The sequence below is a fragment of the Nasonia vitripennis genome, chromosome 4, assembly GCF_009193385.2.
Source record: "Nasonia vitripennis strain AsymCx chromosome 4, Nvit_psr_1.1, whole genome shotgun sequence".
Taxonomy (NCBI): Eukaryota; Metazoa; Arthropoda; class Insecta; order Hymenoptera; family Pteromalidae; genus Nasonia; species Nasonia vitripennis.
This window is the reverse complement of record NC_045760.1, coordinates 31,328,693-31,355,185: the sequence shown is the minus strand read 5'-3', so window position 1 is coordinate 31,355,185 and position 26,493 is coordinate 31,328,693. Positions and strand designations below refer to the sequence as shown.

The 26,493-nt window shown below is 41.8% G+C and overlaps 2 protein-coding genes across 3 annotated transcripts in view; one reads left to right on the top strand and one right to left on the bottom strand.

Annotated features, from left to right (window-relative positions):
- Positions 1–426: 426 nt before the first annotated feature.
- LOC100120163 (voltage-dependent calcium channel subunit alpha-2/delta-3) lies at positions 427–25,839 on the top strand. Of its 2 annotated transcripts, XM_016989850.3 has the most exons (24): positions 427–1,271; positions 5,742–5,823; positions 5,920–6,030; positions 6,457–6,682; positions 7,011–7,142; positions 7,536–7,861; positions 8,091–8,358; positions 8,429–8,565; positions 9,357–9,437; positions 9,714–9,794; positions 9,876–9,950; positions 10,030–10,044; positions 10,122–10,229; positions 10,304–10,375; positions 10,450–10,591; positions 11,379–11,600; positions 11,675–11,768; positions 12,992–13,024; positions 14,108–14,212; positions 14,365–14,477; positions 14,560–14,699; positions 14,767–15,139; positions 16,002–16,281; positions 16,403–25,839. In XM_016989850.3, exons 1-24 carry the CDS (start codon positions 1,186–1,188, stop codon positions 16,686–16,688), a joined length of 3,588 nt encoding a protein of 1,195 aa, XP_016845339.1. In that variant the 5' UTR covers positions 427–1,185; the 3' UTR covers positions 16,689–25,839. The 2 variants fall into 2 exon arrangements, with proteins under 2 accessions (XP_016845339.1, XP_016845340.1); XM_016989851.3 differs by lacking the exon at positions 12,992–13,024.
- The window catches only part of LOC100286823 (separase), a 68,435-nt gene continuing 67,774 nt past the window's right edge, over positions 25,833–26,493 (bottom strand). Inside the window, exon 12 of the mRNA XM_016989852.3 lies at positions 25,833–26,436. Within this exon, the coding sequence (XP_016845341.1) occupies positions 26,297–26,436 (140 nt within the window). The 3' untranslated portion in view covers positions 25,833–26,296. The remainder of the gene's footprint in view (positions 26,437–26,493) is intronic.

Here is a 26,493-nt window from a genome sequence, read left to right as displayed (position 1 = left end):
GCCGGGCGTGCGCAGCAGCTCGCTCCGAACCCCACCTACTACTGTGCTCCGGAGAGAGCGAGCTTTTTTCAGCAGCGCTGCAAGCTCGCGCGCGCGCGCGCGACAAAACTCGACGCGCGCGTGCGAGCCACGAGAAAAAGAGGAAGTAGCAGAGGAGGTAGAGGAAGAAAAAAAGGAAAATAGCATACAGAGAGGGCCAGCGCTTTCTTCTTCTTCTTCAAACGAGCCCGTCGCACGCGTCTGTTTTCCCGCTCGCTCGCACAATATAAACTCCCAGCATCCGGCTCGCGTAGGTACACACGTAGAGGCTCTCCGGGAGCAGCAAAGCTCTGTGTGCTCCCCTCCCTCCTGGCGCTCGCGCGAGCGTAGAGAGAGAGAGAGAGAGAGAGAGACGTGTAGTAAGAGTAATGCGCGGGCGCGCGCAGTAGCGCCTCTCCCCGAGAGAGAAGGATCTGAGAGAGCGGCGTCCCAGTCGTCGCCGAGGATTTGCCTGCAGCGCGCGCTTCCCCCCACGTCCGTGCGTGTCTGTGTGTGTGTGAGAGAGAGAGAAAGTCGGAACCGATGCCGAGAAGCAGCATCGCAGGCCTATACCCCAAAAGCAGCGTAGAAGGATTACGTAAGCTCGCGACCAGTGGAACGAGTCAGGCTGCGGTCAGACATGCCGCCGAGGAGGTCCAGGCGCCGCTATGAGTCGATGCCATCCCCGCATCAGCAGCTATTGGACTACGACACGAGTGTGTGAGCGAGAGGAGCTATACCGAGCCCCTACTACTACTACCGCCGCTACTATCCTCCCTTTAAGAATCGATCGTCGGCCTTCGTAGTATACGCCGAGATAAGATCCGCCGCGTATGCTGTGCGTATACATAAGTATATTATACATATAGGGACGTGCCTGTGTCTCTCGCGTGTATCCATCGGCCTAGACCCCCGAGAGAGAGATCTCCAGGTATACACATACTAGCATCAGAAAGTATAATAACAGTGCGCGAGTTGTGTGCGGTGAAAGAGACTACATTCGAGTCGCAGCTCCACTGCTGCTGCTACTGGATGAATCGATAAAAGGGTGACGACGCTGAGACGACGGATAGAGAGAGAAAGAGAGAGAGAGAGAAAGAGAGTTTTTTGTGTGTGCGAGAGAGCTAGATAGAGCAAGGAAGAAGAGGCAAGAGTAGCCGGTCCAAGATGAGGGCCGTCATGTGGCTCGCCGTCCTCGTCCTGCTGAGCGTCGACGTCAGCAGGCAGCAGGAGGAGGACATACCCCACGGAGAGTGAGTACAATTTTTACACTATTTTTATCTCGCGGAAGGGCCGACACACGTGCGATTACGTAACGACACTGTATGTGTGTGTGAGTCGGGGATTAATTGTCTCGAACTAATGCGCGCGGCTATGCGTGTAAAACTCGCACTCGATGGATTATTCAGGCGACGAGCACGTCGAGCTTTATTTCTTGGAATAAATCATGAGAGAGAGAGAGAGCGATATCTCCTTCCGATAACGTATACTCGCATTATTTTAGCGTATTAAACAGTCGGCCTAAATAAACGCAGGAGTGAGAGGACCATAAATTTGCCTGGCGTTTTATTTAATTAAAGCGAGCCGAGAGTTCATCATTTCGCGTATGAAGCAATTTTTCAATCAAGACTACACACACACACACACATGGTACAAAGTATAATGCATTCGTTCTTATACCCACTTCTGTGTAAACAGAAAAGTACCTTCTTATACACTGAATACTTTATAAATTATGCACGATAATCGATTGCGCGCGTAAAAAGCTCTCCGTTACAACGCACAAACGAGCTTTACACAGCAGCGTCGTTCATCGCGCGTAAATTGCGAAGCTGTATATAGCGATTCAATTCCACAGCTCTTAAACAATCCGCTATACACGCCGCGAGCGCGCGAAAGGGTGTCAACCGTCGCTTACGGCCCAGGAAACAAATGGATTGTCTACCTGTCGATTTAAATCAACTGGAATTTTATTATGTATGAGCTGAGAGAGCGACAATCGATAGACTGAAAGCTCGCGAGATAAATAGTTGACGATACTATTCCGTTCAAAGTTTCTTTCATCAATTCGTAAGCAGCGCGTACTCGATTCAATAATCGAATCGGCGAAGCTTTGCGCGTAAGGATCCGGTTTTTAATCGAGCGTGTGCCAGGAAGAGGATCTCCCTCGATATTTTGTTTCCATTACGTAGATCCTATCGTCCTCGCTCTAGCGCCGCAGCGAAGTATGCGCTGTAGCTCTATATAACGCGTAATACGGCAAGATGTTCCAGTCGCTCGAATGGGGGGGGGGGGGGGGGTACATATCGACGTGTATACAGCTTCGACGGCCACTCGACAGGGCGTGAAATTCCGAGCTCGTGCGACCTCCACACGTGCGCGTGTTCGGTTGTTTAAACGAACGTATTCCGACCGCTTTTACCTATACTATACGTATATACGTGCCGGATTATTGAATAAAATTTCCGTATCAGCTTTAATCGCTCATGCTCGGCTGTGAAGGATGTGCCCGATGATTTCCGCGTGATGGATCGGCATCGACGCGCGCCCATTATCGAGGAACGGAATCAAAGCTCGAAAGCTCTCGCCTATACGTATAACGTTTCAAGGTCCCTCTGGGGGAGAAAAAATGTAAAAAGAGGGAAATCGGTGCTGCGAGGCATCTTTGCGTGTATATAGACCGTCGAGAGGAGGGATAGAACGCCGGAGGCCGCGAGTCCTTGTCTCGCGGTCGCGCGCCACCGGAAAAGCTCGTGTACGACCCCTAGTGCAGCTGCGCGTGGTTGTATAGTGTAGAAGAAAGGGGGGGAGTATGAAAAAAACGACGCGCGCGCGCGCAGGAAGTTCGAGAGCTCGAAAGTTTCGTCTCTCGTGGTATAAATTGCGTATCGGTCGTTCTGTCTCTCTCATGCTTGCTCTCCCGTCGACGAGCTTTTCTGTTTGACTGCTCAAGTTTGCGCGCGCGCGCGAGCGCCCGGAAAAGTGACCCTTAACAAAGTTTCGAGTAAAATTAAGGGGATCTCTCTGTCTCACTTCTGGCGATGATGCTTCTTCTTTTTTCGCTTGAAGAAAGAGAGAGAGAGAGAGAGAGAGAGAGAGAGAGAGAGAGAGAGAGACAAGGTCGAAAATCAATGATAAGAGAAAAATTAGCCATCGAGAGTACACACCGTAAAATAAAGCAGCTGTAATCGAAGATACGGCTCTCGTCAGTGAAAATACGCTCGCTGCCAGTGATTACACAGGCCCCATTATATAATTATCCACTATTATAAAGTGGAGCGGTAGCGCGGCTGATTGAAGTAATAATATCGCGGATTAAGTGGGATATCTCCAGCGAAATTTCACAAAATCAATACGGCACACATATACTCCTCTCGCGTTAATCCGAATTTACGGGCCGCGTTTCGACGCCGGCGAGCGCGTCAAGGCTCGTGAAAACCGGATAGCCGAATAATAACCAGCCGCACGCCGGCGGCGCAGGTGAAACCCGAGCTGAGCTTCCCCGAGTTTTACACTCGCCCGCCGCCGCAGCACACTATACCCGTATTACGTAACTAACCGTGTGTATGAACCGCGAGACGGACCGTTTTGCAGCTGTATTTACACTGTCGCTCGAATTTCGACGAAAAAAAAAAACAACCGCAAAAGCAATGAGAGTCATAGCGTCGGCGCTTATTAAATAAAAGGCATCCGGTGGATGCGAGCAAGATGATAAGGCGCGCAAGCCGACAAGTTAACGGAATAGGGAAAGTTTAGTGCAGTTTTCTCAAGAGAGAGAGCTTACGAAAAACTTTGGCGCTGGGAGGGGGACGGCTCTGCAGCAGCGATTTAGAAGTGCCGTCGTGGAGATAGAAACGTGTCCGGAAAGTGTGAAGTCGAGTTTTCAAAAGACGCCGGAGAGCTTCCTCGACAAACAGGTCGGTGGCGTTTGTCGAAAAGTCGGGGACAGCGTTTAAAAACCATTACGCTCCGTGTACTCGATATAAATCAATAACGCAACGTAAATCGAATCCCCAACGATCAATCACCTCACCCTCTCCGCCTCCGCAAAAAAAAAAAAAACGAGAGAGAAAATCGCGTGTCCATAAGCTATACCGCCTGTGCATAACTTCCCAGACACTTTCCGGCCGAACCGCCTCCACCTCGAGCTCGAAAGAAACACGTCGCACGCAAAACTCCATTCTGCAATAAACGCCTCGGTGCTGTGCAGCATAAGTTGCTCTACTCCTTTTTCTGCACCTCACATATCTTTCCCTATCCTCACCCCTTTTCTCCGATTCCGCCGGGCGCGCGCTAACAGATACGCAATTTATGCCGCGCGCGCAAACTTTATCAACTTTAAACTTTGGCCGGTTACGGAGTTTTACAAGTTCGCCCGCTCTCGCGAGAAAAGATCGCGCAGACTTGTATTTTCCTAAACACGAGAGTCTCGAGAGGAGAAAATATTATTCGGGGATGGAAGAAAAAGTTTATGCTCCTTTTCGAGGGAAATTCAAAGTAGGATATCCACGCGGCCGCGGGAAATTGAGATACGCCGCGTCGAGAGCTTGTGTGTGTGTGTGTGTATGTGTGTTTGGCGGAGATGGAATTTCACGGACGACAAGGAGCGAGGGGAGGAATTTGCACGGAGGATTATCACGTTGTCGGCTCTGACGCGGTTTTTAATGCGGTTTATCGACTCGGAGAGTTTTGAATTTTCAGCTCGCGGGATTTGCGCTCTCGGATGCATTAACTCGTTATCTTCGAAGAGTGAAATTTTCACCCGCGAGAGGTATTATTACTCGTGTCAAACGCCTTCGCAACACGACGCGCTATTTTGTTATCCAGTTAGTCGTTCGGTATAACACGGCGGATAAGTGTCTCGTAATTGGTTTACTCTTTTTTAACCAACCGGACACTTGCCCTCGCGCGAAATTGTTTTCCGTTTCAAAAGTCGCATTTCAAAGCTCGCGCGCGCGCGCGCGCATTAAGGAGCTTTGACGCGCGGCAGCGGCTTAGCGCGCGGAAGATTAAAACGTTTGCGTTGAGCGCCAACCGGTTAACGAGCTCTCCTCCTTTAAGGCTCTTTTTCGTCTTGTTGCACACGCCCGAAGTGCGAATCAAAGCGCCGTGCGGTCGCGGCTGGAGTAAATCTACCGTGAATAACACGCAGCGAGCTTGAATCCGTCTCTGTCGTGCGGATTTGTGAAGTAACGAGCGTTGTGTGAAAAATAAAAAATAAAAGTCGATGTAGGTCGAAACGTGATTAGTTGCGCAACGCGGAAGCGCCTGCCGATTCGAATCGTCGTATTCAAATGTCAATTACGTATGAGCTCGATAAGACTTCCTGCACACGTTTTTCCTCTCTTTATATCTTGAAACACAATAGAGCGGATAATATTGAAGATAAGGCAAATTTCGATTGTCCTCGGCGCAGAGAGCGAAGCTAGAAAGGATATATTTATATTCCGCCGTTTTCAATTGTCAAGGAGTTTTCCGTAAATAGGTCGTATGCAACAAACGCGTACACACATAGAGCGCGTTTAACGCGTCGTCTCTTGCGCGCTATTCAGAGAGACAATTCAGGACAAACAGGCAAGTTTGATCTGGGTCGCCTCTGGCGACGGGAGTTTAATTTTCATAATTTCGAGAATTCCTATATATGTTCGGCCGATATGTCGAGAGGAGAGTTTTTCTTTCTCTAACGATTGCCCTGCACCTATGCGCTATTTCGTCTGTTACAGGGTCAGGAACTGGGCCATGAGGTTCGGCGTCGATCTCTGGGAATTCGGCAGACAGATCACCAAGATGAGCGACATCAAGAGCGTAAGTTACCTTTTTCAGCGTTGATTACTGGGTCTGATATTTATAATATACGCTAATGATTTCCTTCGATGAATTATCGATGCCCGCCTTTTACAGAAATATCACGGAGGCAGATCGGCGGTCAACAAAAAGGACGGCCTGGTGCTCGTCAGGGAAATGGCTGCGGAAGTGAAGAACATGATGGACTTCAAAATGAACGCGGTGATGGTACGTAGGATATATAAATAACTTTCGCGCGCACAGCATAGACCCACACACGCGGAATCCGTTATAAACGATGATTTATTAAATTAATTAAGCCCCGCGCGCTTGGTATAATTCCCGGCGAGTAAATCTCATTACGAGTCGAAAAATCTCTGACACGCGCAATGAAAATTGCCCTAATTAAGCAGAGTCGCGTAATAACACGGGAAAGGCGTTGATGCGCTTTCAAGACTCGGCGAAAGCTCTCTGCCAAGGATTAGGAATAGCTCGGGGACAATGACCTTTACCCCCCCCCCCCTCTTTTATACATACATTATATTACGCGTTGAAACACCGAGATAATTCGCGAGTCGAGAAGCGAGACGTCCTGCGAATTATGTTATTATAATTCTGCGAATTTCATATGAAATAACTATAACATCCTTGCAGAAACTGATGGAGAACGCGGAGCAGGCGGCGGTCTCGGCGTCGCGGGAGGGCGCGGTCTCGCCGCCCAAGTACTACGCGAGCCATCGCATCAATCTGTACGGGGACGACGGCAAGCTGAGCTCGGGAGCGCGGGAGGTCAACCTCACGGCCAACCGACACTTCGATCACCTAGCCGTCAACCTCAGCCTCTCGGCGGTCCTTATGCCACCTGGCGTCAAGGACACCGGTAATGATCCCCATTCTCCGACCTCGCATGCGCTGCTGTGGTGGTGCAATCGTTGCGGTCGTTATGCAGTGGATAATTTAGCTAGATTACGTCCACCCACGTAACAATCGCAACGATTGAAGTTATTCCAAAGAGCTGAGGGAAACAAGTGAACAATTTAAAAGGCTAATATTTCAGCTCTCATTTGCATGGAATGGCTGAAGACGGCGTAGCAGCAATTCCTCAAATGCATTATTTACGTTTCTCTTTTCTTTTCGCCCTCGCTCTCTCTCTCTCTCTCTATCTATCTGCTCGACGTCTCGTCCGGCTGCTGGGGAACGCACAAAAGAATCCGACGTGGCATCCGGCCTTCAATGGAGCGAATACCTCGACCCGCTCTTCGTCAACAATTACGAGAGCGACCCGACGCTCTCCTGGCAGTACTTCGGATCGACTTCCGGCTTCTTACGCCGCTTTCCCGGTGAGCTTTTGTTCGTTGTACACTCTTATTCCACCATCTCCTTCTCTTTCCTGTCTTTTGCGTCTGCGGGGCTACTATACCGCTATTTTCACTTTCTACGCGCCGCGAGAAACGTATAGTATAGTAGCCTTCTCGTGAGAGATCTCATTGAGGCCTACAGCGATTTTTCACTTCCGTATCCTTATCCTTCTTTTTCCACTGAATGAGACGTTTGAAGCGCTGAGCTTTCTCCATTGATGTTAATGAAGTCTGTGAATTCGACGCTTTTTATCATTCTTATCAAAGAGAATCACGGAGTATTATAGCGGTGGAAGCTTGGCTTTTACAATTAATTTCTTTTCAAAATTTGTTTACGACGAGAAAAAGAATATAATCTGGCAAACTTGACTCCAGCAATCTCGTGGCCACCAGTGGACGCCTCGCCGTCGCAGAGCGGCAAACCGGTGCGCGTGCGCGACGTCGACGACTTCCGGCTGTCGGAGTGGTTCGTGGGCGGCGCCACCTCCCCCAAGGACCTGGCGATTCTCGTCGACGGTACCAGCCTGTCTTCCAGCAAAATACGCAAACTCGTCGTCGCCACGACCAACGCCGTCCTCGACAGTCTTGGCCCTAACGACTTTGTCAACGTGTACCGGTATGCCGAGAGCGCCGAGGAAATTGTCAAGTGCTTCAAGGACAGCATGCTCGCAGCTTCGCCCGAGAACGTCAAGGAACTCAAGGTGGCTAATTCATTTAAATGTGTTAATTTCATCCTGAAACTGGAACGTTGTATAAGTATTCCTTTCAAACAACCGCATTTCGAGCTTGATAAACGTAATTGGCTCGTCAATTCTTAATTCGAGCCCTCTGACCTGAAATCAGAATCACCGGTGATCGCAATATCGGCCCGGATACGAGAATATGCGAGCCGACCCCGATTACAAAACTAAAAAAAACTTTTGCCACCAGAACGCGATGAACAACCTGAAGTCCGAATCGCCGTCCAACATCTCAGCGGCGATGAGCACAGCCTTCGAGATCCTGCACAAGTACAACAGGTCGTCCCAAGGCAGCCAGTGCAACCAGGCGATCATGCTGATCACCTCCAGATCCGAGGGTCCACCCGTCGACCTGATCAAGAGGTACAACTCGCCACACATGCCCGTCAGGATCTTCACTTATCTCGTGGGCGGAGACGACAGTCAGGAGCTCCACGACATGTCCTGCAACAACAAAGGTTCGTTATCGTTATTTATTCTGTGACTAAATAGTCCTCTATATACTCATGCTACACGTTCGGGTTTCAGGATTCTATGCCAGAATAACGAACATGGAAGAGATCAAGAGCAAAGTATTCGAGTACATCAAAGTAATGGCCCGTCCGATGGTCCTCTATCAACGCGACCATCCCATCCACTGGTCCCCGGTGTACATCGGCGGAAAAGTAAGTGACGACACAACAGAAAACACTTCGCAAAATTCGGCAAAGCTGCCTGTAACGAGACTAACACGGAAAATTGAATAAGTATGATCAATGTCTCGGCACTTTTCAAAATTACTCTGGGAAACTACTGGGAATCCGCGCCACTTGTGGAAACTTTAAATTAATCTTCTTTCAAAGTTTTCATACCGCCGCGCTTATTTTAAGCGCGTTATTCTCGAAAAAAAAGAAGAAAAATGCTACTCAAAGTCGTTGCGCGCACCGAACATTGCCAAAGTTTTATTTCGTTCTAATCTCAGCGCGAGGATTTTTCCTCTTTTTCCGCGCCGCAGCCTTATATTTCCGCGCAAGGAAAAAAAATGCAAAGAGGCTTTCTCTCCCCGGAGAAGTCGTATAATAATTTTACTGCCTCACCACTGCGAAACGACGCCGCGGAAATATATGCGCACGCGGTATATCCGAAATGAAAGCTCTTTTATATCGGCGCGTTAAACTCGATAAGTTCGCCGTGAAATCCGAAAAGAACGAGGAACGTATAGTACAGACGAGGAGAAAGAGAAAAGTCAACGTATTTTCGTTGGACGACCGGCGACGCGCTGGGAAAGTCGATAGTTTCGGAAGAAGGCAGCTGTGCGCGCAGGAAGCGAAAAGCTTCGATCTCTCGAAGTGTCATTAAAACGATCGAGGTGAAACGTACGCTCTCGAGTAGTGTAGAGGAGTAGGTCCGCCACTACTACCTCCTCCAAGTTTAATCAGATTAGAAGCGGGCGTTAATTGTCTTCATAAACTTTCAGAGCAGCAGATACGGCCTCGAGGGTCAAGGTCAACTCATGACGTCAGTCACGGCGCCTATATTGGACCGCAGGGATCACACGGTAATTCAAAGTGCATTGCTCTTATATCGCCCGCATGTGTGTGTGTGTGTGTATCTGGATTCTTCTGGTTTTTTAATGACGAAGGTATTCCGAGGTGAAGGGGTTGATGCACCGAATATATCTGGAGTCTGGTAGTTAAAATTTAAGAGATAACGATTGACTTTATCGCGAAGTCGAACTTGAGGAATCCAGAATAATTGTTCTGAAGTTTCTATTGGATAATCAAGGCGATGCTTCATTGCAACGATTAATTATGCTCTTGTTTATGAATCATAGGAGAGATCGGCTAATTTGCTGGGTATCGTTGGGACAGACGTACCGATCGATCAGATTCAGAAGCTTGTTCCTCCGTACAAGGTATGTGAATATTGAGAGCAAATTAAGCAATTAGCCACGCAAACTACAGCAATGAATATAAAATTATTTTTTTCTCGATAGCTGGGAATAAACGGTTACTCCTTTCTGGTGGACAACAACGGACGAGTCTTGTACCACCCTGATCTACGCCCCTTGGTAAGAATAATTTAATGCTTAATCGAATTGAAATTGGTCAGTAAGAATTATTAACGATTCTTCTTTCACAAAATTTCAGCCTGGAAACGTTGAAGTGAGTATACACGTCCCATAAGAGTTAAGAGTTAAACTTCGGGAAATGATTGCTAATGATGAAATCGTTGATTTCAGTATGATGAGACACTGAAGCGGAAATACCTCAGCGTCGACCTGTCTGAAGTAGAACTCTCCGAATTCGACGGTCCGATGCACTCGTTGAACAACTCGCTTCTTCTCGACGTGAGTTTCGATAACCAATTCACCCTCAAATAACGATTAAACTTGCATTTAAAACATCCAATTCCAATCCCTAGTTGAGACACGACATGATCGACCAGAAGGAGGGAGAGACCGAATTCTCCGTGAAGATTCAGTACGACGACATGGTAAATATCGAAAAACAAGACTCTATACAGTACGAATCATTGAAACATTCAAACCCACCTTACCGATTCCCCAGAAACGAGTATCAATCAGACGGCACAACTACTTCTACAAGCCGATCGAAGAGACGCCCTTCTCGCTGGGATTAGCGTTACCCGAAGGCTACGGCATGTTCGAAGTTCACGCCGAGCAGGAAATAAGACATGCCAAAGTCAACGGTTGGTATACTGTACAAAAACGACACATACAAAGCTCGCATTCATAATTTATTCCGCATTAAAATCGCGCGCGATGAAAAATGCACGCCTCGCGCCTTACGAATGCAGCGTTCCGATGTGCGCGGCACGAGTTAATTTTAAAATTTTTCATCATACGCATCTAATTAAATTCGCGGGAGAGAGCGGAGGGAAAAAATTTAATTTCATCAAGTCGCCCAAGAGTATTATCACGAGACAAACGCACGACACGCATCCTTAATATCTCGCGCGATGACGGCTGCAATGTCGCGAATTTTTCATTGACTCACGCGCGGGTGGACAAGTGCGGCGACGCTTATTTCCAAATGAAAAATATCTGGCCACGAGGAGAGAGGAAGTGAGACTGCCGTATATGAGTGTCTGCAGTGTATAGTCGCGGTGTGCAGCGCGCGTTTACGGCGCATTTAACTCGACGCGGGAATGCCGTGAATTCGTAATACAGTATGAAAAATTGAGAATGCGCGCGAGAGAGCGTATATCTGTGCGGCGGCCTCGTCCGTTATCCGCTTCGTGCCTTGGCGTCGATCCTGATTCTCTCGATATATACCCCCTTCCGCATGAGAATCGCTGTGCCGTTTTTTAATATTGAGGAACAGGGAGAGGGAGAAGGGGATTGAATTCCGGGGCAGTGATATAAGTGTCGCGCCGGGCGGGTATCGGGATTCCGGATTCTCGAAGCAGCTGCGGAGGAGACTTTTCCCTGCTTTTGTCGAGAAGAGCAGCCGATGAAAATAACTCTCGATTTCAGTGACGCAATACTTCAAGGGAGACCGATGGAAGGTCCACCCGGACTGGACCTACTGCGAGTACTACTTCGAGTCCGAGAAGTGGTTCGGCACCCCGGAGGAGCGAGTGCTGCATTTCCTGGTTCAAGCCCACAATCCGGGCTGGAAGTGGCGATCGATGAGACCCAAGAGCCCGAGCTCGCATCAGAAGCCGGCCAGCAAACCCGACAGAGATTCGTACTACTGTGAGCAACTGGACTTTTATTTTCTGAAAAATAAAAATAGAAGATTGTAATCGTGTGCGTCTTGGTGTCGACAGGTGACAAGGGATTGTTGCAATCCCTGGTGTTCGACGCCTGGGCGACCGAGGACTTTGACAAGCGAAGCGAAAAGTCCATGCAAAAGGAGGACAAGTAAGTGAACTTGCACTAAGAGACAGACAAAACAAGCGCCGGTCGAGGCACGACCACGAGCACAATGATTTGTTGCTATAATAATTAAACACATATAATGAGCACCAAGTATTAACTCGCACTCACTCGCACTTACGCACTCACTGCACCAAGGTCGATCGATCGACTCGCACTCGAACGAGGATTCCGATTTTCGAATGATGAATAAGCGGTGCTTACTCGAAAGTTTTTGGGAAGTATCGGTACGAAAGAAAATTTCGTAATGAGGGCAGACTCTGAATTGCAATCGATTGATGTAATAAGGGCGGAAGGTGTTTTTAACTGTCTGCTTTGTATCGAATTTTCTATCGTATACAGTCACGTAATAAGCTAAAGCTGGATGCCTCGAAATAACTTTCAACTGTTACTTTATGACTCGATTGCTGATCAGATATATTTGGTCAATGTATATTTCCACTTTATCGATTTATACGAGGAATTGACTTTTACCTAATAAAATGAGCAAAAAATGCTCCAGCTTTAGCATTAATGCAATTTTTCAAGAAGCAAACTTTCTGAAAATAAAATTGCTGTAGAAAATTGGCAAAATATACTTTTAGAAAATTGATAAAATTACACTTCGTAAATTTCGAATCATGCAAATCCGAAGTATATTTTGTGCAGTATAATCAGTCGATTATGACATATCAATATATTTAAATTCAATAATTTTACTTTGAATAAAATCGAACTAGATTGCAACTTTATTTGCAGACTGAAAATATTTTCAAAAACTCAGAGTATGGCATCTGCGTAATATCCTCACTTTCTTCTTTTAGAAAATTTAGTTACAATAGCACCGTTTAGTTATCACTTATTAAAACGCTGAACAAGGTGTTTTAACAAAAGTTCTGATTGAAGGATTCTTAGCTATATAGTTTACAAGTTTATAAGCAAAAACACCTTATACAGTTAGTACAAAAGCAAAAGAGCACATTTTCTTTTAATTTCTAACCAAGAGGAAAGTGAGGCTTGAAAAAAGATCGAGAACCAATCGATCGATTTCACTGTTTATAAATATATATTTATAATTTTTTTATATGAGCACCGCACAATTATATATGCACAATAGCACAATATTCTATGCACAATTGCACAATTACTGTTCTAACCACAAATTTTATTTACAATGTTTCTTGTTTATTGTATATTTTTATTATATTATTGTGTGTCTTCACCGCCAGCCCCATTGCCATACTGATGGCTGTACTGCACAGGTAATCACAATGCACAAGTTCTATGTTTAAAAGCTCGCTCGCACAAAATTGTATTTGCACGGTAATGTGTCCTAACATTATGTACATCTGTATCATGTCTGCCTTTTTTTATATAATTATATATGCAAAATGCACCTGCACCTGCACCTAATCTCATATCATCCGATAAAGATTCATCGAACTCGAATCATCATCTGAGCGTGTGGGTAAATCTATTTGGAAATAAATAAACGAAACCTATTTTCTCGTTTATTTAATTCGCTTGTATTTATCCACGCGTGAAATATGTCGTGCGTGTGACGTGTGATATTTGTAAAAGGATGTTGTGACTAATAGGAGTTGAAGATTTGTGGTATAAAAATCATTTGATGTAAACGATTAGCTTCATTGAAATACTTTACGATTGGCCTAGCGCCACCAAAGTTTATTAGGGGTAAATTGAGTGGAATAATTATCCTCTCATAAACATACTATTTTGAAAATATGGTAAGAAATATGATGATTCCACCATGGTTCAAAAATGAAAATGAAGAGAAAATTAATCCTGGATAGGTGATGTATACAAGCACAAGTAGAAACTACAAATGGTAAAGTATAACATTACAAAAGAAGATAGTTTCAATACTACAACATGTGAAATAGAGGATAATTATTGTAAATAAAACATATGGTTCATCTTAGAATGTAAATACAAAAACTATTCAATTTACCTCGTTTCGGCGCTAAAAAGATTACCTTTTGTTTCGTAGAAAAAAACGTAAAATATTATTCTTATTGTTATAATACAATTTTTGATGAATCTATGAAAATCGTAAAAATGTATGGCTATTGGTAATTTAATTATTACTAACCCAATCAAAATAACTACTAACACCTCTAACATAGAGTAATCTAAAGCTTCAAAGTAATCAGACAATTGATTGTTAAACTAAGAACGAATCATGTATCATCGACGAAATCATTACTGTCTCATGATACCAAACAGGATTGAAAGAATGTTTGTGTGTGTCTGTAATTTCATCTATAATCACGGATGCCACACATTCAACGTAACTAATCGGGCTATCGGTGCGTGTTTTTCAGCAAGGGCAAGGGAAGATTCGGAGTAGCCCGAAGTTTTATCGCAACCAGAAGTGGTCTGTTACGTTGGCACGATCATCAGCAGAACGACGATACTAGAGAGGAACCGTGAGTTTACGATTTCACGTCATCGAATATAAAAATCATACCTCACTTCGCGTTATGATAAGCACAAAAAAAATACCTCTTTCATGTTGCATAAAATTTCCAAAATGCGGGTTGGCTCACGAGAGCTTTAATGCGGGTTTGTTCTCCATCAGGGATTTCGCTGACAACTACAGGAGGGCCATGGACTCGACGTGGTACAAAAGGGCAGTCGATCAGCACTCGGTCGAGCCCGAGAGCTTCGTTTTTAGCGTTTCCTTCGATGCAGGTACGTGTCGTTTATCGTCGATCGCTGGATTATCTTCTCTGAATCTTCACCTGAAAAATGATCACTCGAACGAAACTTTTAGCTGATAATCCCAGACCATTGGTGACGGCTACTCACGCGATCTTCGTCGAGAGCAAGGGACACAAGGCTCCGGCTGCGGTCGTGGGAATCCAGTTCCATCATGCGTCGCTGTCGTCACACTTTGTCAACGTCACGTCCACCGTGAGTATCTGCAATAACACATAAAGTCAGTAGAAGATAAATTTTAACCTTCGCCGTGTGCCTTCAGTGTTTCGGAAACACGGTTTGCAAGAAGAACTGCGCTTCCGACGAGCTGGACTGTTACATCCTGGACAACAACGGCTTCGTCATCATCAGCGAGAAGCACGAGCATACCGGCAAGTTCTTCGGTGACATCGACGGAACCATCATGGACTCTCTGGTGCAGGACAGGATATTCAAACGAGTCAACGTTGTGGACTACCAAGGCGTCTGCTCGCCGCAGTCCTCCCACATATCCGCTGCCCCGACATCGTCGTCTTACTCTATCTTGAAGACCATCGCAACTGTGGGCAACTTCATGTGGACTTGGACTGTCAACCTGAACTTGGTAGACGCGCTTCAGCCGATATGGGCCTATGCATCCGACTCGGACAATGATGGTAGAGTATAACATTTATTTTCCGGAAACTGCGCCTTCTAATATATAAACAATGCTCACGGTCATTTCGGTAGATAAAAGCTGCCTTTTGTCAGTATGAATGAAAGAAATAAATTCTCTAGACGCAACGGACTGAAAACATTTTTTTTTCAATGCATTGCTCAGAAAGGAATCACCACAAAGAGATTGATAAAATAAACATGCGCTATGCGTATACGGGATCAATATGGTTTTTTATTATTCATCGCACGTGCATTGTAACTGCCGCAAAAAATGATAATAAAATTTCATATTTCACCGTAAGTTTTACCGAGGTAGAATTTTTTTTCTTATGTTGGAAAAAAAAGAATAATAAAACAAATATATTTTTCCGAAAGATAGCAATAAATAGTAATTAGTTGAATACAATTATTTTTCACTTTATTTAAGCAATTAGTGAAAATAGTTCTGTTGATTTATTATTTTCTCATAAAGTTTCATTTCTATCAGGTCTATAGACTGTCATTTTCAATTTCTACTTTATTATTTATGTTTAAAATATAGACATTCTGCATTTGTCTTCTGTCTACTCTATTTCTCATTGAATCTCAAATGCGACATAACCATAAGTAATTCACGATAAAACTCCCAGGCATAAACGCTAAGAATTTGTTGGCTAATTATTCATTAATATTTAATGAAATAAGTAACGGTGGTATTATTATGCTTACCTTATGAATCCAATTTTAATATATCTGCGTAAAAACATGTTTGATAGTCGATGCTCCAACTCAACTTTTAGCAAATTTTCTAAAAAAATAAAATTTTATACCAGCCTGATCTTGATCAATAATTCACCATCGTCGTTTGAAAAATTTCTACAGGAAACTTAGTATATCCCGATAGTGAAAATTATCCACCAGAAATGACGGATGAGGTGACAGTGGAGAATGAAGACCTGCCTCCATACCCACCAGTGGCGCAACCTCCGCCTCCGACAACCACAACTCACTCGACGACAACGAATTTCCCACCGCACAAGTTGCGGACTTGCGAGAAAAATACAGACCTGTACATTCTACAGCCTGACAGGCTCAATACCAGTGGCCAGGGTAATCCACTCAAAGGAAAGCTGACCAACTGCCACTTGTCTGGATGTGAAAGGTAAGGAGTTGTCCAAAACCTTATAAGTACCATAAAATATATCCATGCTTCATTCACAAGAGATTATGTAAAGCTATCATCAAAAACTTGCTATGTATGATCGCGCATTTTCGCTTTCCAGGCCGTTCAGCGTGCAGAAGATCAGCCACACAAACCTGATCCTCCTCGTGGTGGATACGCTCTGCCCATGCGGCACTAAGAAACTCGGCATAAGGCCGTTCGAGGCCATGTCGGAGCCAGGCGCATGCACAGCCCGGCGTGAACGACTTTACCGACGCAGACCTGCCAAGTGCATCAACTACCATCCGGAAGAGCTGGAGATCAAAGTCTGCGGAGGTTCGAGCAAGACAACCAGTCTGCAACTCGGTTTGCTACTCGTCGGTCTACTCGTCGCTCATCTGACGTGACTTGGCGGTCGATAAGCGTGTCAGGCACGATACTGAACCGTCGGTAAAAAAGGGGAAAATTGTACGCAGTTGGAAAGGTACGCAAACGACGATTATTAGGAAGTCGAAGCGTTTTTACTATAACCTGTTGCGAAGAGACGAGGGTAGTCAAGCTATTGCTCGTCCAAAGGGGTTGTAGTAGTATTAGAGTCGGTACATGTGTTACCGACTGAGTAAGTGCCGTGGAAAATCTTTTAGCGATTTTTAAAGATTTTACGTAGATCTGAAGGTAGGATTCGATTCTCATTAGTTAGGTTTGAAGCCATTATTTCGATTTTTTAGCCATCAAATTAGCGAAAACAATGTGGTAACTTCTAAGTAAGATCTACTGAGAAATTGATAGTTCTTTTGTAAGGTCGTGATTGTACCGTAAAAAACGAGACAATCCAACAGTTTCACTTGCTAAACGAGTGCAACTGTCACAAAAAACCTTATGCAAAAAGTGTCAGTTTTTATCGAATATAATTAGTTTAGATGAATATAATTAGTATAAATGCTATATTTGTAATAAATTTACCGAAATAATCGCTTTGAACTAAAATAGATTGCGTATCTTACATAATAAGAAATGTTAGATTTTAAAAAGGGTCTCTAAATTCATATTAACTCAGTCGGTAACGAAAATCCGCATAGCAAAACCAATGGTAAGCTCCTAAAATTTTCTCAAAAATAAAATTAAAGAAAAGTCCAGAGTATAAAACATTTCCAGCTGCGTAGACGACTAAGACAAACGAAAAAAAAGCGAGAATACCGAGCGATTTTCGCAGAGAAAAGCAAACGAATGCCACGTATACAGAAACACACATCGAGGCAGTTTTCCTTTTTCGAGAATAAAAAACAAAAACAAACCAAAAAATAAATAAGAATACAATTGCGAAGCAATAGGATCGTAAACGAAGAATCGCGAGGGGCGCGTTCGAAAACGAAAAAAGAGAGGTAAACGACGCAGCTCCTCCCGACGAAGCACAAAGAAAGAAAAAAAGAAACCTATTTTTTGCAAATTCTTTCTTTTAGAGAATTCGTACGATAGAGCGAAAGCGCGTGTGCGAGAGTAAGAATGAGTGATTCAAGTATATACAATAAAGGAATATATACTTTTTCGCGAGTTTCTAGCTTTGACATATACACGTGATGATTGTGAAGTAGTAGACCTTTTTCGCCAAGGTGAAAATAAAAAGCGAAAAAAAATAATAATATTGAAAACACGGGCTATTAGCGGCCCTATAGAAAGGTCGCATCGACGAGTTATGAGAGAGCAAAAAAAAATCGAGAAAGGAGGAATGTGTCCTGGCGCTGGCAGCCAGTAGTCGAACAAGAGCTTTTTTCGAGAAGAGAACCTGACTAAGGACGTGTAGAGAAGAGCGAAACTAGAGGGGGACAGAGAGAACAACGCGCACACAAATTTTACTAACGATCTAAATACGCCTACGTAGGTTATTAACGATTAAGTTATTAAATACCGAGCAAGAGCAGAACAAAGAGGAATAATGAGAAGAATAACCGTGAGACGAAACGTTCATATTTCCAGACTCGATCGAGCGATGATCGATCCATCGATCTTGAATTCTAACGATTCCGCGCGCACAGACGTGAGAGGCCGTCCACATGAATATAAAAAAAATGAACGAGAGCACCATACTATATTATACGCGCGGGGACGTTTTTCCGTTTTTCGACGCGTCATACACAGCCCCCCACACACATACTCACATGTAATATACGTAAAGCCAGTGCACAAATGTAATTCCGCGTATGAGGCAGCGTGAAATGATTTTTTATCGACCTGATAATCAAAACTATCGGTTTTTTTACAATTGATTTTGATCTTGAGTGTTCGAGTATACAAGAATCAAAAGCCGCAATAGCACCGTTGATAACATCAGCTTTTTTATTTTTGTATTATATTACGATATCTTTTGATTTTTGAGTCTTTTTCACCATTTGCTAAAGTAATAATCTACGGTCTCCAGGTTTCATCGACGCCTAATCGAGGAGTTATAGCTATGCGCTAAATTAAACCTACTGCAAAATCCATGTTCATATAATTATACCTATACATCTCGCGGAAGGAAGAATATAAAGCAAACTAAAAAACGAACAAAAATGGAAAACGCAGCTACAGCACAAGTTATGTATTTCACATCTATCCGTAAAAAATATAACACAGGTGCCTTCGAGTTTGATTTACAAAAAAAATGAAAAAAAAAGTATCTAACGTCTGACGCAAAAAGTCGATAATATATAGGTCTCATCGAGAGGGTAAACTAAAATAATATCAAGAAGCGAGTATAAAAATCCACAGAAACGTCAAAGTCGAACACAACCAACAGAAAGCTCGAGCGCTTGAAAAGCGCAAGACGCGAACTATATGAAAGAATAAAAAACATACGAGGAGAAACTTGAAAAGCATCTCCGAGAGCAGATCGGAAAAAACGCAGCAAGAGTGAGGGAAAACGATTTTTTCAAAAATAAAAAAGCGCGATGCGAGGATTCCGTTCACGTTCCCATACATTTCTCGTGTGACTCCTGGGCGTATATGTGTGTGTGTGTGTGTGTGCGTGATGTGTTTCGAATTTGCAGTACGTATATAAATACCTGTAGACGCAAAATTGGCGCAAGAAAAAGGTTCGCCGATCTCGAGGAAAAGAAAAATCTTCAGTAGTCGTTTGTAGAATGTTTCCCCCCTTTTAGAAACGTGGAAGATAGAAGATATGAGAAATCGTATAACGAGGCTCTACTTTTTACACACTTATTTTTTCTCTCGTGAGTATATAAGTAACTAAGCAAAAGGACACGACATCCCGTTGACACTGTTGACAATATATATGATATTATATACTTGTGAAGTATTATTACATTAGCCCCGATTTTCGAGCTCTTATCGTGTTGATGGCGTTTGAGGCTTTAAAAAGTAAAACGAGAAAAACGGAGTCGACAAACAAAATATATTAAATATAGTAATGATCTCTAATCTTTATACTCTAGTAAAGGATTAAAAAAAATTAACAAATAAATAAACGTTATCATTATCTCCCTGTTTTTTCGTTTTAAATGTTGAGAAATTTCTAGTATACTTATTAAAACTAAAGGCGAGCCGATAACTTATTATATAGAATCGTGTCTAATCCCCCCTTTGAATTTTTCGATGAGAGAAAGATGCGCTCGCGAATATTCCGGAGTTTCCTCGTTAACGACATGTGCACAAGTGGGCTGAGAATCTTGGCAAACGAGAAACACGGCTCTCGAGAGTATTTTTCAGTACAGGCTTTATGGCAGCGAGGCAATGAATTTTCACGAATTGTAGAGAGAATTAGTTGTCAATTTTGCTATAATGTGATATATACTGTTGACTTAATTATTAGTATAACGAAAAGTAGAATAGTGTTATTGGGTATATGATATTATATTCGATTCTATATTGACTTTGTTTATTGTTGTGAGGAAATTTTATAAAGTAAGATCAAATCTTCGTATTAGACGATAATATCGTGGAAAACGATTAGACCAATTTTATTTACACGCGACTATGATATTTTATATAGTTTATATGACGCTAGAGGAGAAATAGTACAATACAAAATAATCGTCGTAGAGTGATAACGATGTATTCTTTATTTACTGTGTACTATATATATTTGTATAAATTAATTTATTGTAGGAAAATTAAATTATTACGTTATGTAAGAAAATTCACGCACTTCCATTAATTTAATGAAAAAAATGGTACAATAATTAGATAATTAGTAAGACAACGCATGCATTACACTCTTCCTTTACGAAAAGTGATGAGCTGCCATAAAGCCGGTACGTATAATCACAATTATTGAAAAAAAAAACATGTTTGCCAGGATCCGGACTCGTTGCGTCAAAATCAAAACACAGCAGAAAAATTGCGGCGAGAAACGAAGAGCAGAAATTCTATTATTGTACGATATACAATCTAGATGCATAATATTTAATTGTTGAGAGATGTGAGAGCGAGCGCGCGAAAAGTGGGAAAAGATAAAAAAGAGAGAGAGAGAAAGAGATGAGAATTACGAACCTTGCAGACAATACAGCACATTATTAGAATTTGTACTCCGCGACGGCTTACGCGAAGCTCCGCGCGCGGTTACTCTAGCATAAAAAGGTATATATATTATATACATATAATTAATATATATTATATAGATAATAAAGTTACTGTTGTTATGATCATTATTAATAATATCGCGTTTATTATATACACCGAGTTTTTTCGTAAAATTCAACGGTTTTACAGTATCTTTTAAACGAACAGAATATAATAAATCGAACGAATATTACGAAGGAATGACAAAACAAACAAACTATATATCTCTCGTGTCGATGGCGAGCATAATGTATGTATCATATATAGCATATATATCGCCGCCGACACGCAAGACGTTCTCGCATCGCCCTCGATATATATATATAGAACGAGAGAAGGAAAAACGGACATGGGACGTGTGTTATGGCACGAGTCGATGGTTTCCGCGTGTACTTTATATATGTATATCTCTAAACGATATGAAGAAAAAAACACACTTGTAAGCGCTGTATTTTAAGCGAAAAAGCATACGCGACTCTCTAAATTTTTTTAAGCATAAAACGCGAGTGATTTAATCTTCCATTAAAGGTGTGTTGTTGTGTACACTATAATTCTCTCTCTCTCTCACTGTGTGGAGTTAGGTATATTGTACAAGGTTTATTTCCGCGTATATGTATAGCACACTGCACAGACACACGAACATGATTTTCGAGAGAGGAGTGTTTTTCCCCCATTTTTTAGACGAATTTGTTAGGTGTAGAGGTATACTCATATCGTACATATTTTATTATCAAGCTTTTATATAAATATCTATGAAACAAAAGCTTTAAAAGAACGAGTCGTTATAATTCTAGACGTGTTTTGATATAAAATAAAAATCTTAAATTTTTAACGAACAAAAAAATAATACAATTTTCACTGTGTTTTACTGGAAAATATTTAGAGTAGCGAACAAAAAACTATCGAGAAAAACATAATGACGGTGAACTGCTGCAGAGGAGGAGTTTTAAAAAAATTAAATAATTGACTGCTCAACGTTGGCTTCCAAAAAAAAAAAATACAAACTAAACAAACCGCTTGCCTAAACACATCGCAAAAAAAATGTCAAACGGAAACTATTATAGCATTTACCTAAGACACGAAGAAAAGACTAAGAAAATTTTCGAGAAAATACGCGCGCTTGGGGACTCTTTTTTGTGTTTCTGAACTTTTCCGAGCGTTACGCGATGATTTGCTCGCGATACGATGTAATGTACACACACAAACGCAAACAAAAAACTTCGAACGTCCTATACAAAAAAAAATTAAGATAAAAAGAAGGAGTGTGCGTGCAGCCGCTATGAAGGCAGACAAATATATACGAGAGATGTGTGTGTCGGAGGGAATTTTTCCCTCGATGTACGGGCAACGAAAGCGTCTGTGGGACAGAGATGAAGACGAGAATGCGACGGGAGGAAAATCCTGAAAAATTACAAAAAAAAGAGAAAAATATAGCAAACAAGGTAAAACAATAAGAAACGTCCTAGACGTCGAGCTAGGGGTGAAAAATGAGTTAATCAAACTGTATCACACCGACGCTGAAGAAAAAACCAACAAATTCACCTTGAGCCCGCGTGTCTCTTCTCAGGTCCGAGATTGAAGGAAAAAAAGGGAAATTCGAGGGAGAGAGATGTCATTGAGAGTATGTGAGCGAACAAAAAAAAACAAAAAAAATTACAATAGGGGACCGAATGAAACGGTTGATAATAAGAAAAAAAACAAAGCGTGAAAAGTCGCGAAAGATTCTAGAAGATATTCGTTTAAGATTAAGGAGAGAAAACAAGATGAAAAAAACAGGGACGGGTTGAGGTTCGTTGAAAAATGAAACCTGAACGAGCGAGAGGGTGAAGGAAGGGGAGAGGTGAAAAGCGAAAAAAAAAACATGAAAATCCTTTTAAAGTGTCCCTGGATACTACTAAGTCTTCCATTATTCATACGTTAATGTTTAAACTGATGAGTATATTTGAAGTGAAAAAAAAGATATAAAGTGTAACATATAAATTTATCGAATTCATCATATCGATAACTATTAACTATAACTGAAAAAAAAAATTACTCACACGAGCAAGCACGTGCAGCGACGACGATGTTTTACGGGGGTGAGGGCGAGGTTCTCGGGGCGATTGCTCGATCTTTTGAAACTGATGATTTTCTTTCATTGTTCAAATTCAGATAGTCAATATCGCAAAACGTTACAACAATTGTACTCAAAGATACAATCTGCCGAAATTGACGGGGCAGACATACCAAGCACGAGATCTAGCAATCGCTCCAAAAGATATGCGGGATTCAAGCGCTACAAAAACGATTTTGTATCTTTTGCAGTATAAATATTCTACTTGTTCGAAGGCGTTTTACGAGATGTACTCGATGTCATATTCCATCTGCTTAGCTATAATAAAAAAGCGACTAAAAATGACGAAAAAGCCACAAAAAAGGTATACTGTACACTGTGCGACGTTTTGGAAAAGCGAAAGGATAATAGCCAGGCTGAACATGAGAGAAACAAGGGACTCTGCGTCTGAGTTGCTCGCGTGACTTCCAACAATGCCCTATATGATATATTATAATATTAATGATAATAACGATAATATTAATAATAACGATACTATAATGATAATTCGCCAGCGAGAGAATAAAAAAAAACGAGGAAAACGATAAATTGGCCTATTTTTGTATAATATCGAAAATATACAAAAAAAGAAGGGAAGGTAAAGCCTACGCGAACTCTTCCTCGCGTCCGCAGCTCTTTTTTCACTACACCCTTGTACGACGATAAGCGTTCGGTTTTGTTTATTTTCAAACGAGATGATATTATGAAAATCCCCCAAGAGTAACACAGAAAACACATGGCTCTATATCGAGTAAATTGTAGCAACTTCGGCACTCGGTCCCTCGCTTCGCTGAATTCCAAAGCAGATGTAAAAGCAAAATCCATTGCGTCGACGTCGAGAGAACTTATATCACCGACGGACTTCCGATGGCCTTATACGTTTACGATTGTCATTGAGTGTGTGAGAAGGCTCAAAAGTTGTTTCGGAAGCTTCGGAGAATGCGAAAGACCTGTACCACGCGACAGTTGAAGCTTTTGCATTGTCCGGTAAGCTAATGTATAACAATGTCGGCGTTGAACAAAATAATCTTGAGAAGCGCGATTCAGTGACTCGAGAAACTCGCCTGCTCATCGTTTCGCATTTTTCAGATCTTTTCCGGCCACGTGATGTACACACAGACACACATATGAATATTATAATTCAATGGGCTTTGCGTTAATATGACACTTGTGTTCCTCATCTGTCGAGTTGATCATTTTTAACAATTCTCTATTATATATACGTGAACAAAAAATTATAACGAGAATTTTTGCATTTCTATGTATTCAACGTTGTTGAGCGAAGAAAACAAATATTTGCCGACACTTTTTTAACGAGAGTAAAATTATACGATCGATCTCACACAATAGTAGCTTCTGATTTACGAGCAAATGAAATTTTTCGTGAAACAGAAAATTTCTGTGATATGCATTGAGAAAAATAATGTGTATATATATACGTGTATTATTCGAGCATTCGCAAAACATAATTTTTTGTTCTCGTGCGTACGCAAACTAAATTATAAAACAAAAAGGCGTCGAGCGATCCTTCGGCATAATATTCGTTTATAGACAATAAGGGCAAAATTTTGATGAGACGTACAAATTGGATCGGTTGGGCTATTTCTTGACAATATATTACGTTTGTAAAGTATCGATTCAAGGCACTAATAGTGAACTGTAAAACACTATAAATGACGTATGTAAGATCAACATATCTTTTTTTATACAGCACGCAATCGCATACTTGGACCGTTTGTCGAACTGTCGCGCGTTTTATCGAATTTATCGATTGATTAAAACTCTATACATCACTTTCAGGCAAAACCTTCGATTATCAGTACAAATTTTTGATAATTTTAGCACTTTTTATACCCTGCACTATTTTAAAATTTCAAAATTGCATATCCTCGAGAAGTGGCAAACGTTCCAAGGGCTCGAACGCGTATACACATTATCCGACATGAATATTCTCAACCGATGGAATTTCAGTCTCACCGAAGGTGAACTCGAGAAAAAATATGGATGATCGCGAGAGCAAAGCAAGAAAAAACGCTGATGAATCTAGCTGAAGAGATATAAGAAAACAGAGTCACGATGCATATGAGATTGCGTGCATATATATAAAATATATTGAATCAGGCGATATAAACTCGGCGCATCGTTTTTTGCCGCAGGTTGTCTCTTGTACTTTTTAGCCTAAACCGTGTATACTTTTTAATTACGATTCAATTATAAATTCAATTCAATTCACTCGAATTCAATGTGACGCAAAAGACTGCAAAGATATAAAATATATAAAAAAAAAATCTTAGTGACTAGGTTTCTCATTTTGTAAATATAAAGAAAAAAAGATACGAGTACTGATTATGATTGTACGACTTTACAAAATAATAAAAATAAACTAATTAATGAAATACAGGATGATCGAGACAGATGTGTAATTTTACGTGATGACACGAGGAGCGTTTAACGAAGGCAAAACCGTACGAAATTTACTTACACGCAAAAATAATAATATTATATTTAATGAAGCAAAAGTTATTTAAAACAAAACAGTTGAAGACAAAAGTCGTGGTAATAGAGCAGCTACGCTGGAGCGTGCGAGGCTGGATAAAGATAAAAATGCTTAACCAAAAAAATAAGTGTCTGGATTTGGCGCGACAAAGAAAAACGACAATGGAATAATGCAAAAGAAAACAAAATCATACTCGCTCGCCAGCTAAAGATAAAAAAAATAATCAAAGCGCACGAACATTGTGTTACACATTGAATTAAATTACTGTAATTTACTCAATCATAAGGCTTCAAATAGCTTTAAACAGGCTCTCAAGCAGGATCGTGAATTCCTAAATATACATTTAAAAATGTAAAAATACTGAGATCTATTGTATAGCAATAAAATAATGTATTACGACAAGTGTCACTTATATTAATCTGGCTTTTTATTTGTTCGTTTCCCTGTCGCCACGTATGTGTACGACGCTCAACTATAACAATGAATTATAGCTGTTTCAGACTTTGATTTTGTTTTAGTATAAAAATATGGTTTTGTATAATTCATTACATAAATACATTCGTTGCGCGTTCTCAAAATAATGTATACGTATAAAATACATGAAAAGATTAAAAAAAAATGACAGTCTACTTGTAGTGCGAAGTGATTGACACTTTTGATGAGTTCTTTGATACAAAGAGAGATACGGTATTCCGCAAAACCTACATTTACTTTGTATAAAAGTTAAAATTGTTAAAATTAACTAATGACTGAAGAGCCCTGTACAAATTTCGTACAAAAGTTTCATACTTTTGATTTCACTCTGGTCATGGTCAAGTATTGCTCACTCTTCCTCATATTTACCTATATATCACAACTTTCTTTAAAACTTAATCTACCAATTTAACAGGCAAACCTCGCACGACAATGGCAGCAGACGTCATATACTGTTTGCATACATCCTTTGACTTGGCCACAGCTAGCAGCATGTCTGGTTCATTTTTGACGTTTGCAACACGACCTTGAAATTCTAGAGAAAAAAAAACAATCGTTAAACTTAGTACAATAGAAAATGAAGCGTATAAGT

Excerpts from the sequence above, each read along its gene's own strand:
- LOC100120163 (XM_016989850.3), top strand. The coding sequence starts at position 1,186 with ATGAGGGCCGTCATGTGGCTCGCCGTCCTCGTCCTGCTGAGCGTCGAC. Across the intron at positions 8,359-8,428 it reads CATGTCCTGCAACAACAAAG|GATTCTATGCCAGAATAACG; the intron begins GTTCGTTATCGT and ends TTCGGGTTTCAG. Across the intron at positions 8,566-9,356 it reads CGGTGTACATCGGCGGAAAA|AGCAGCAGATACGGCCTCGA; the intron begins GTAAGTGACGAC and ends ATAAACTTTCAG.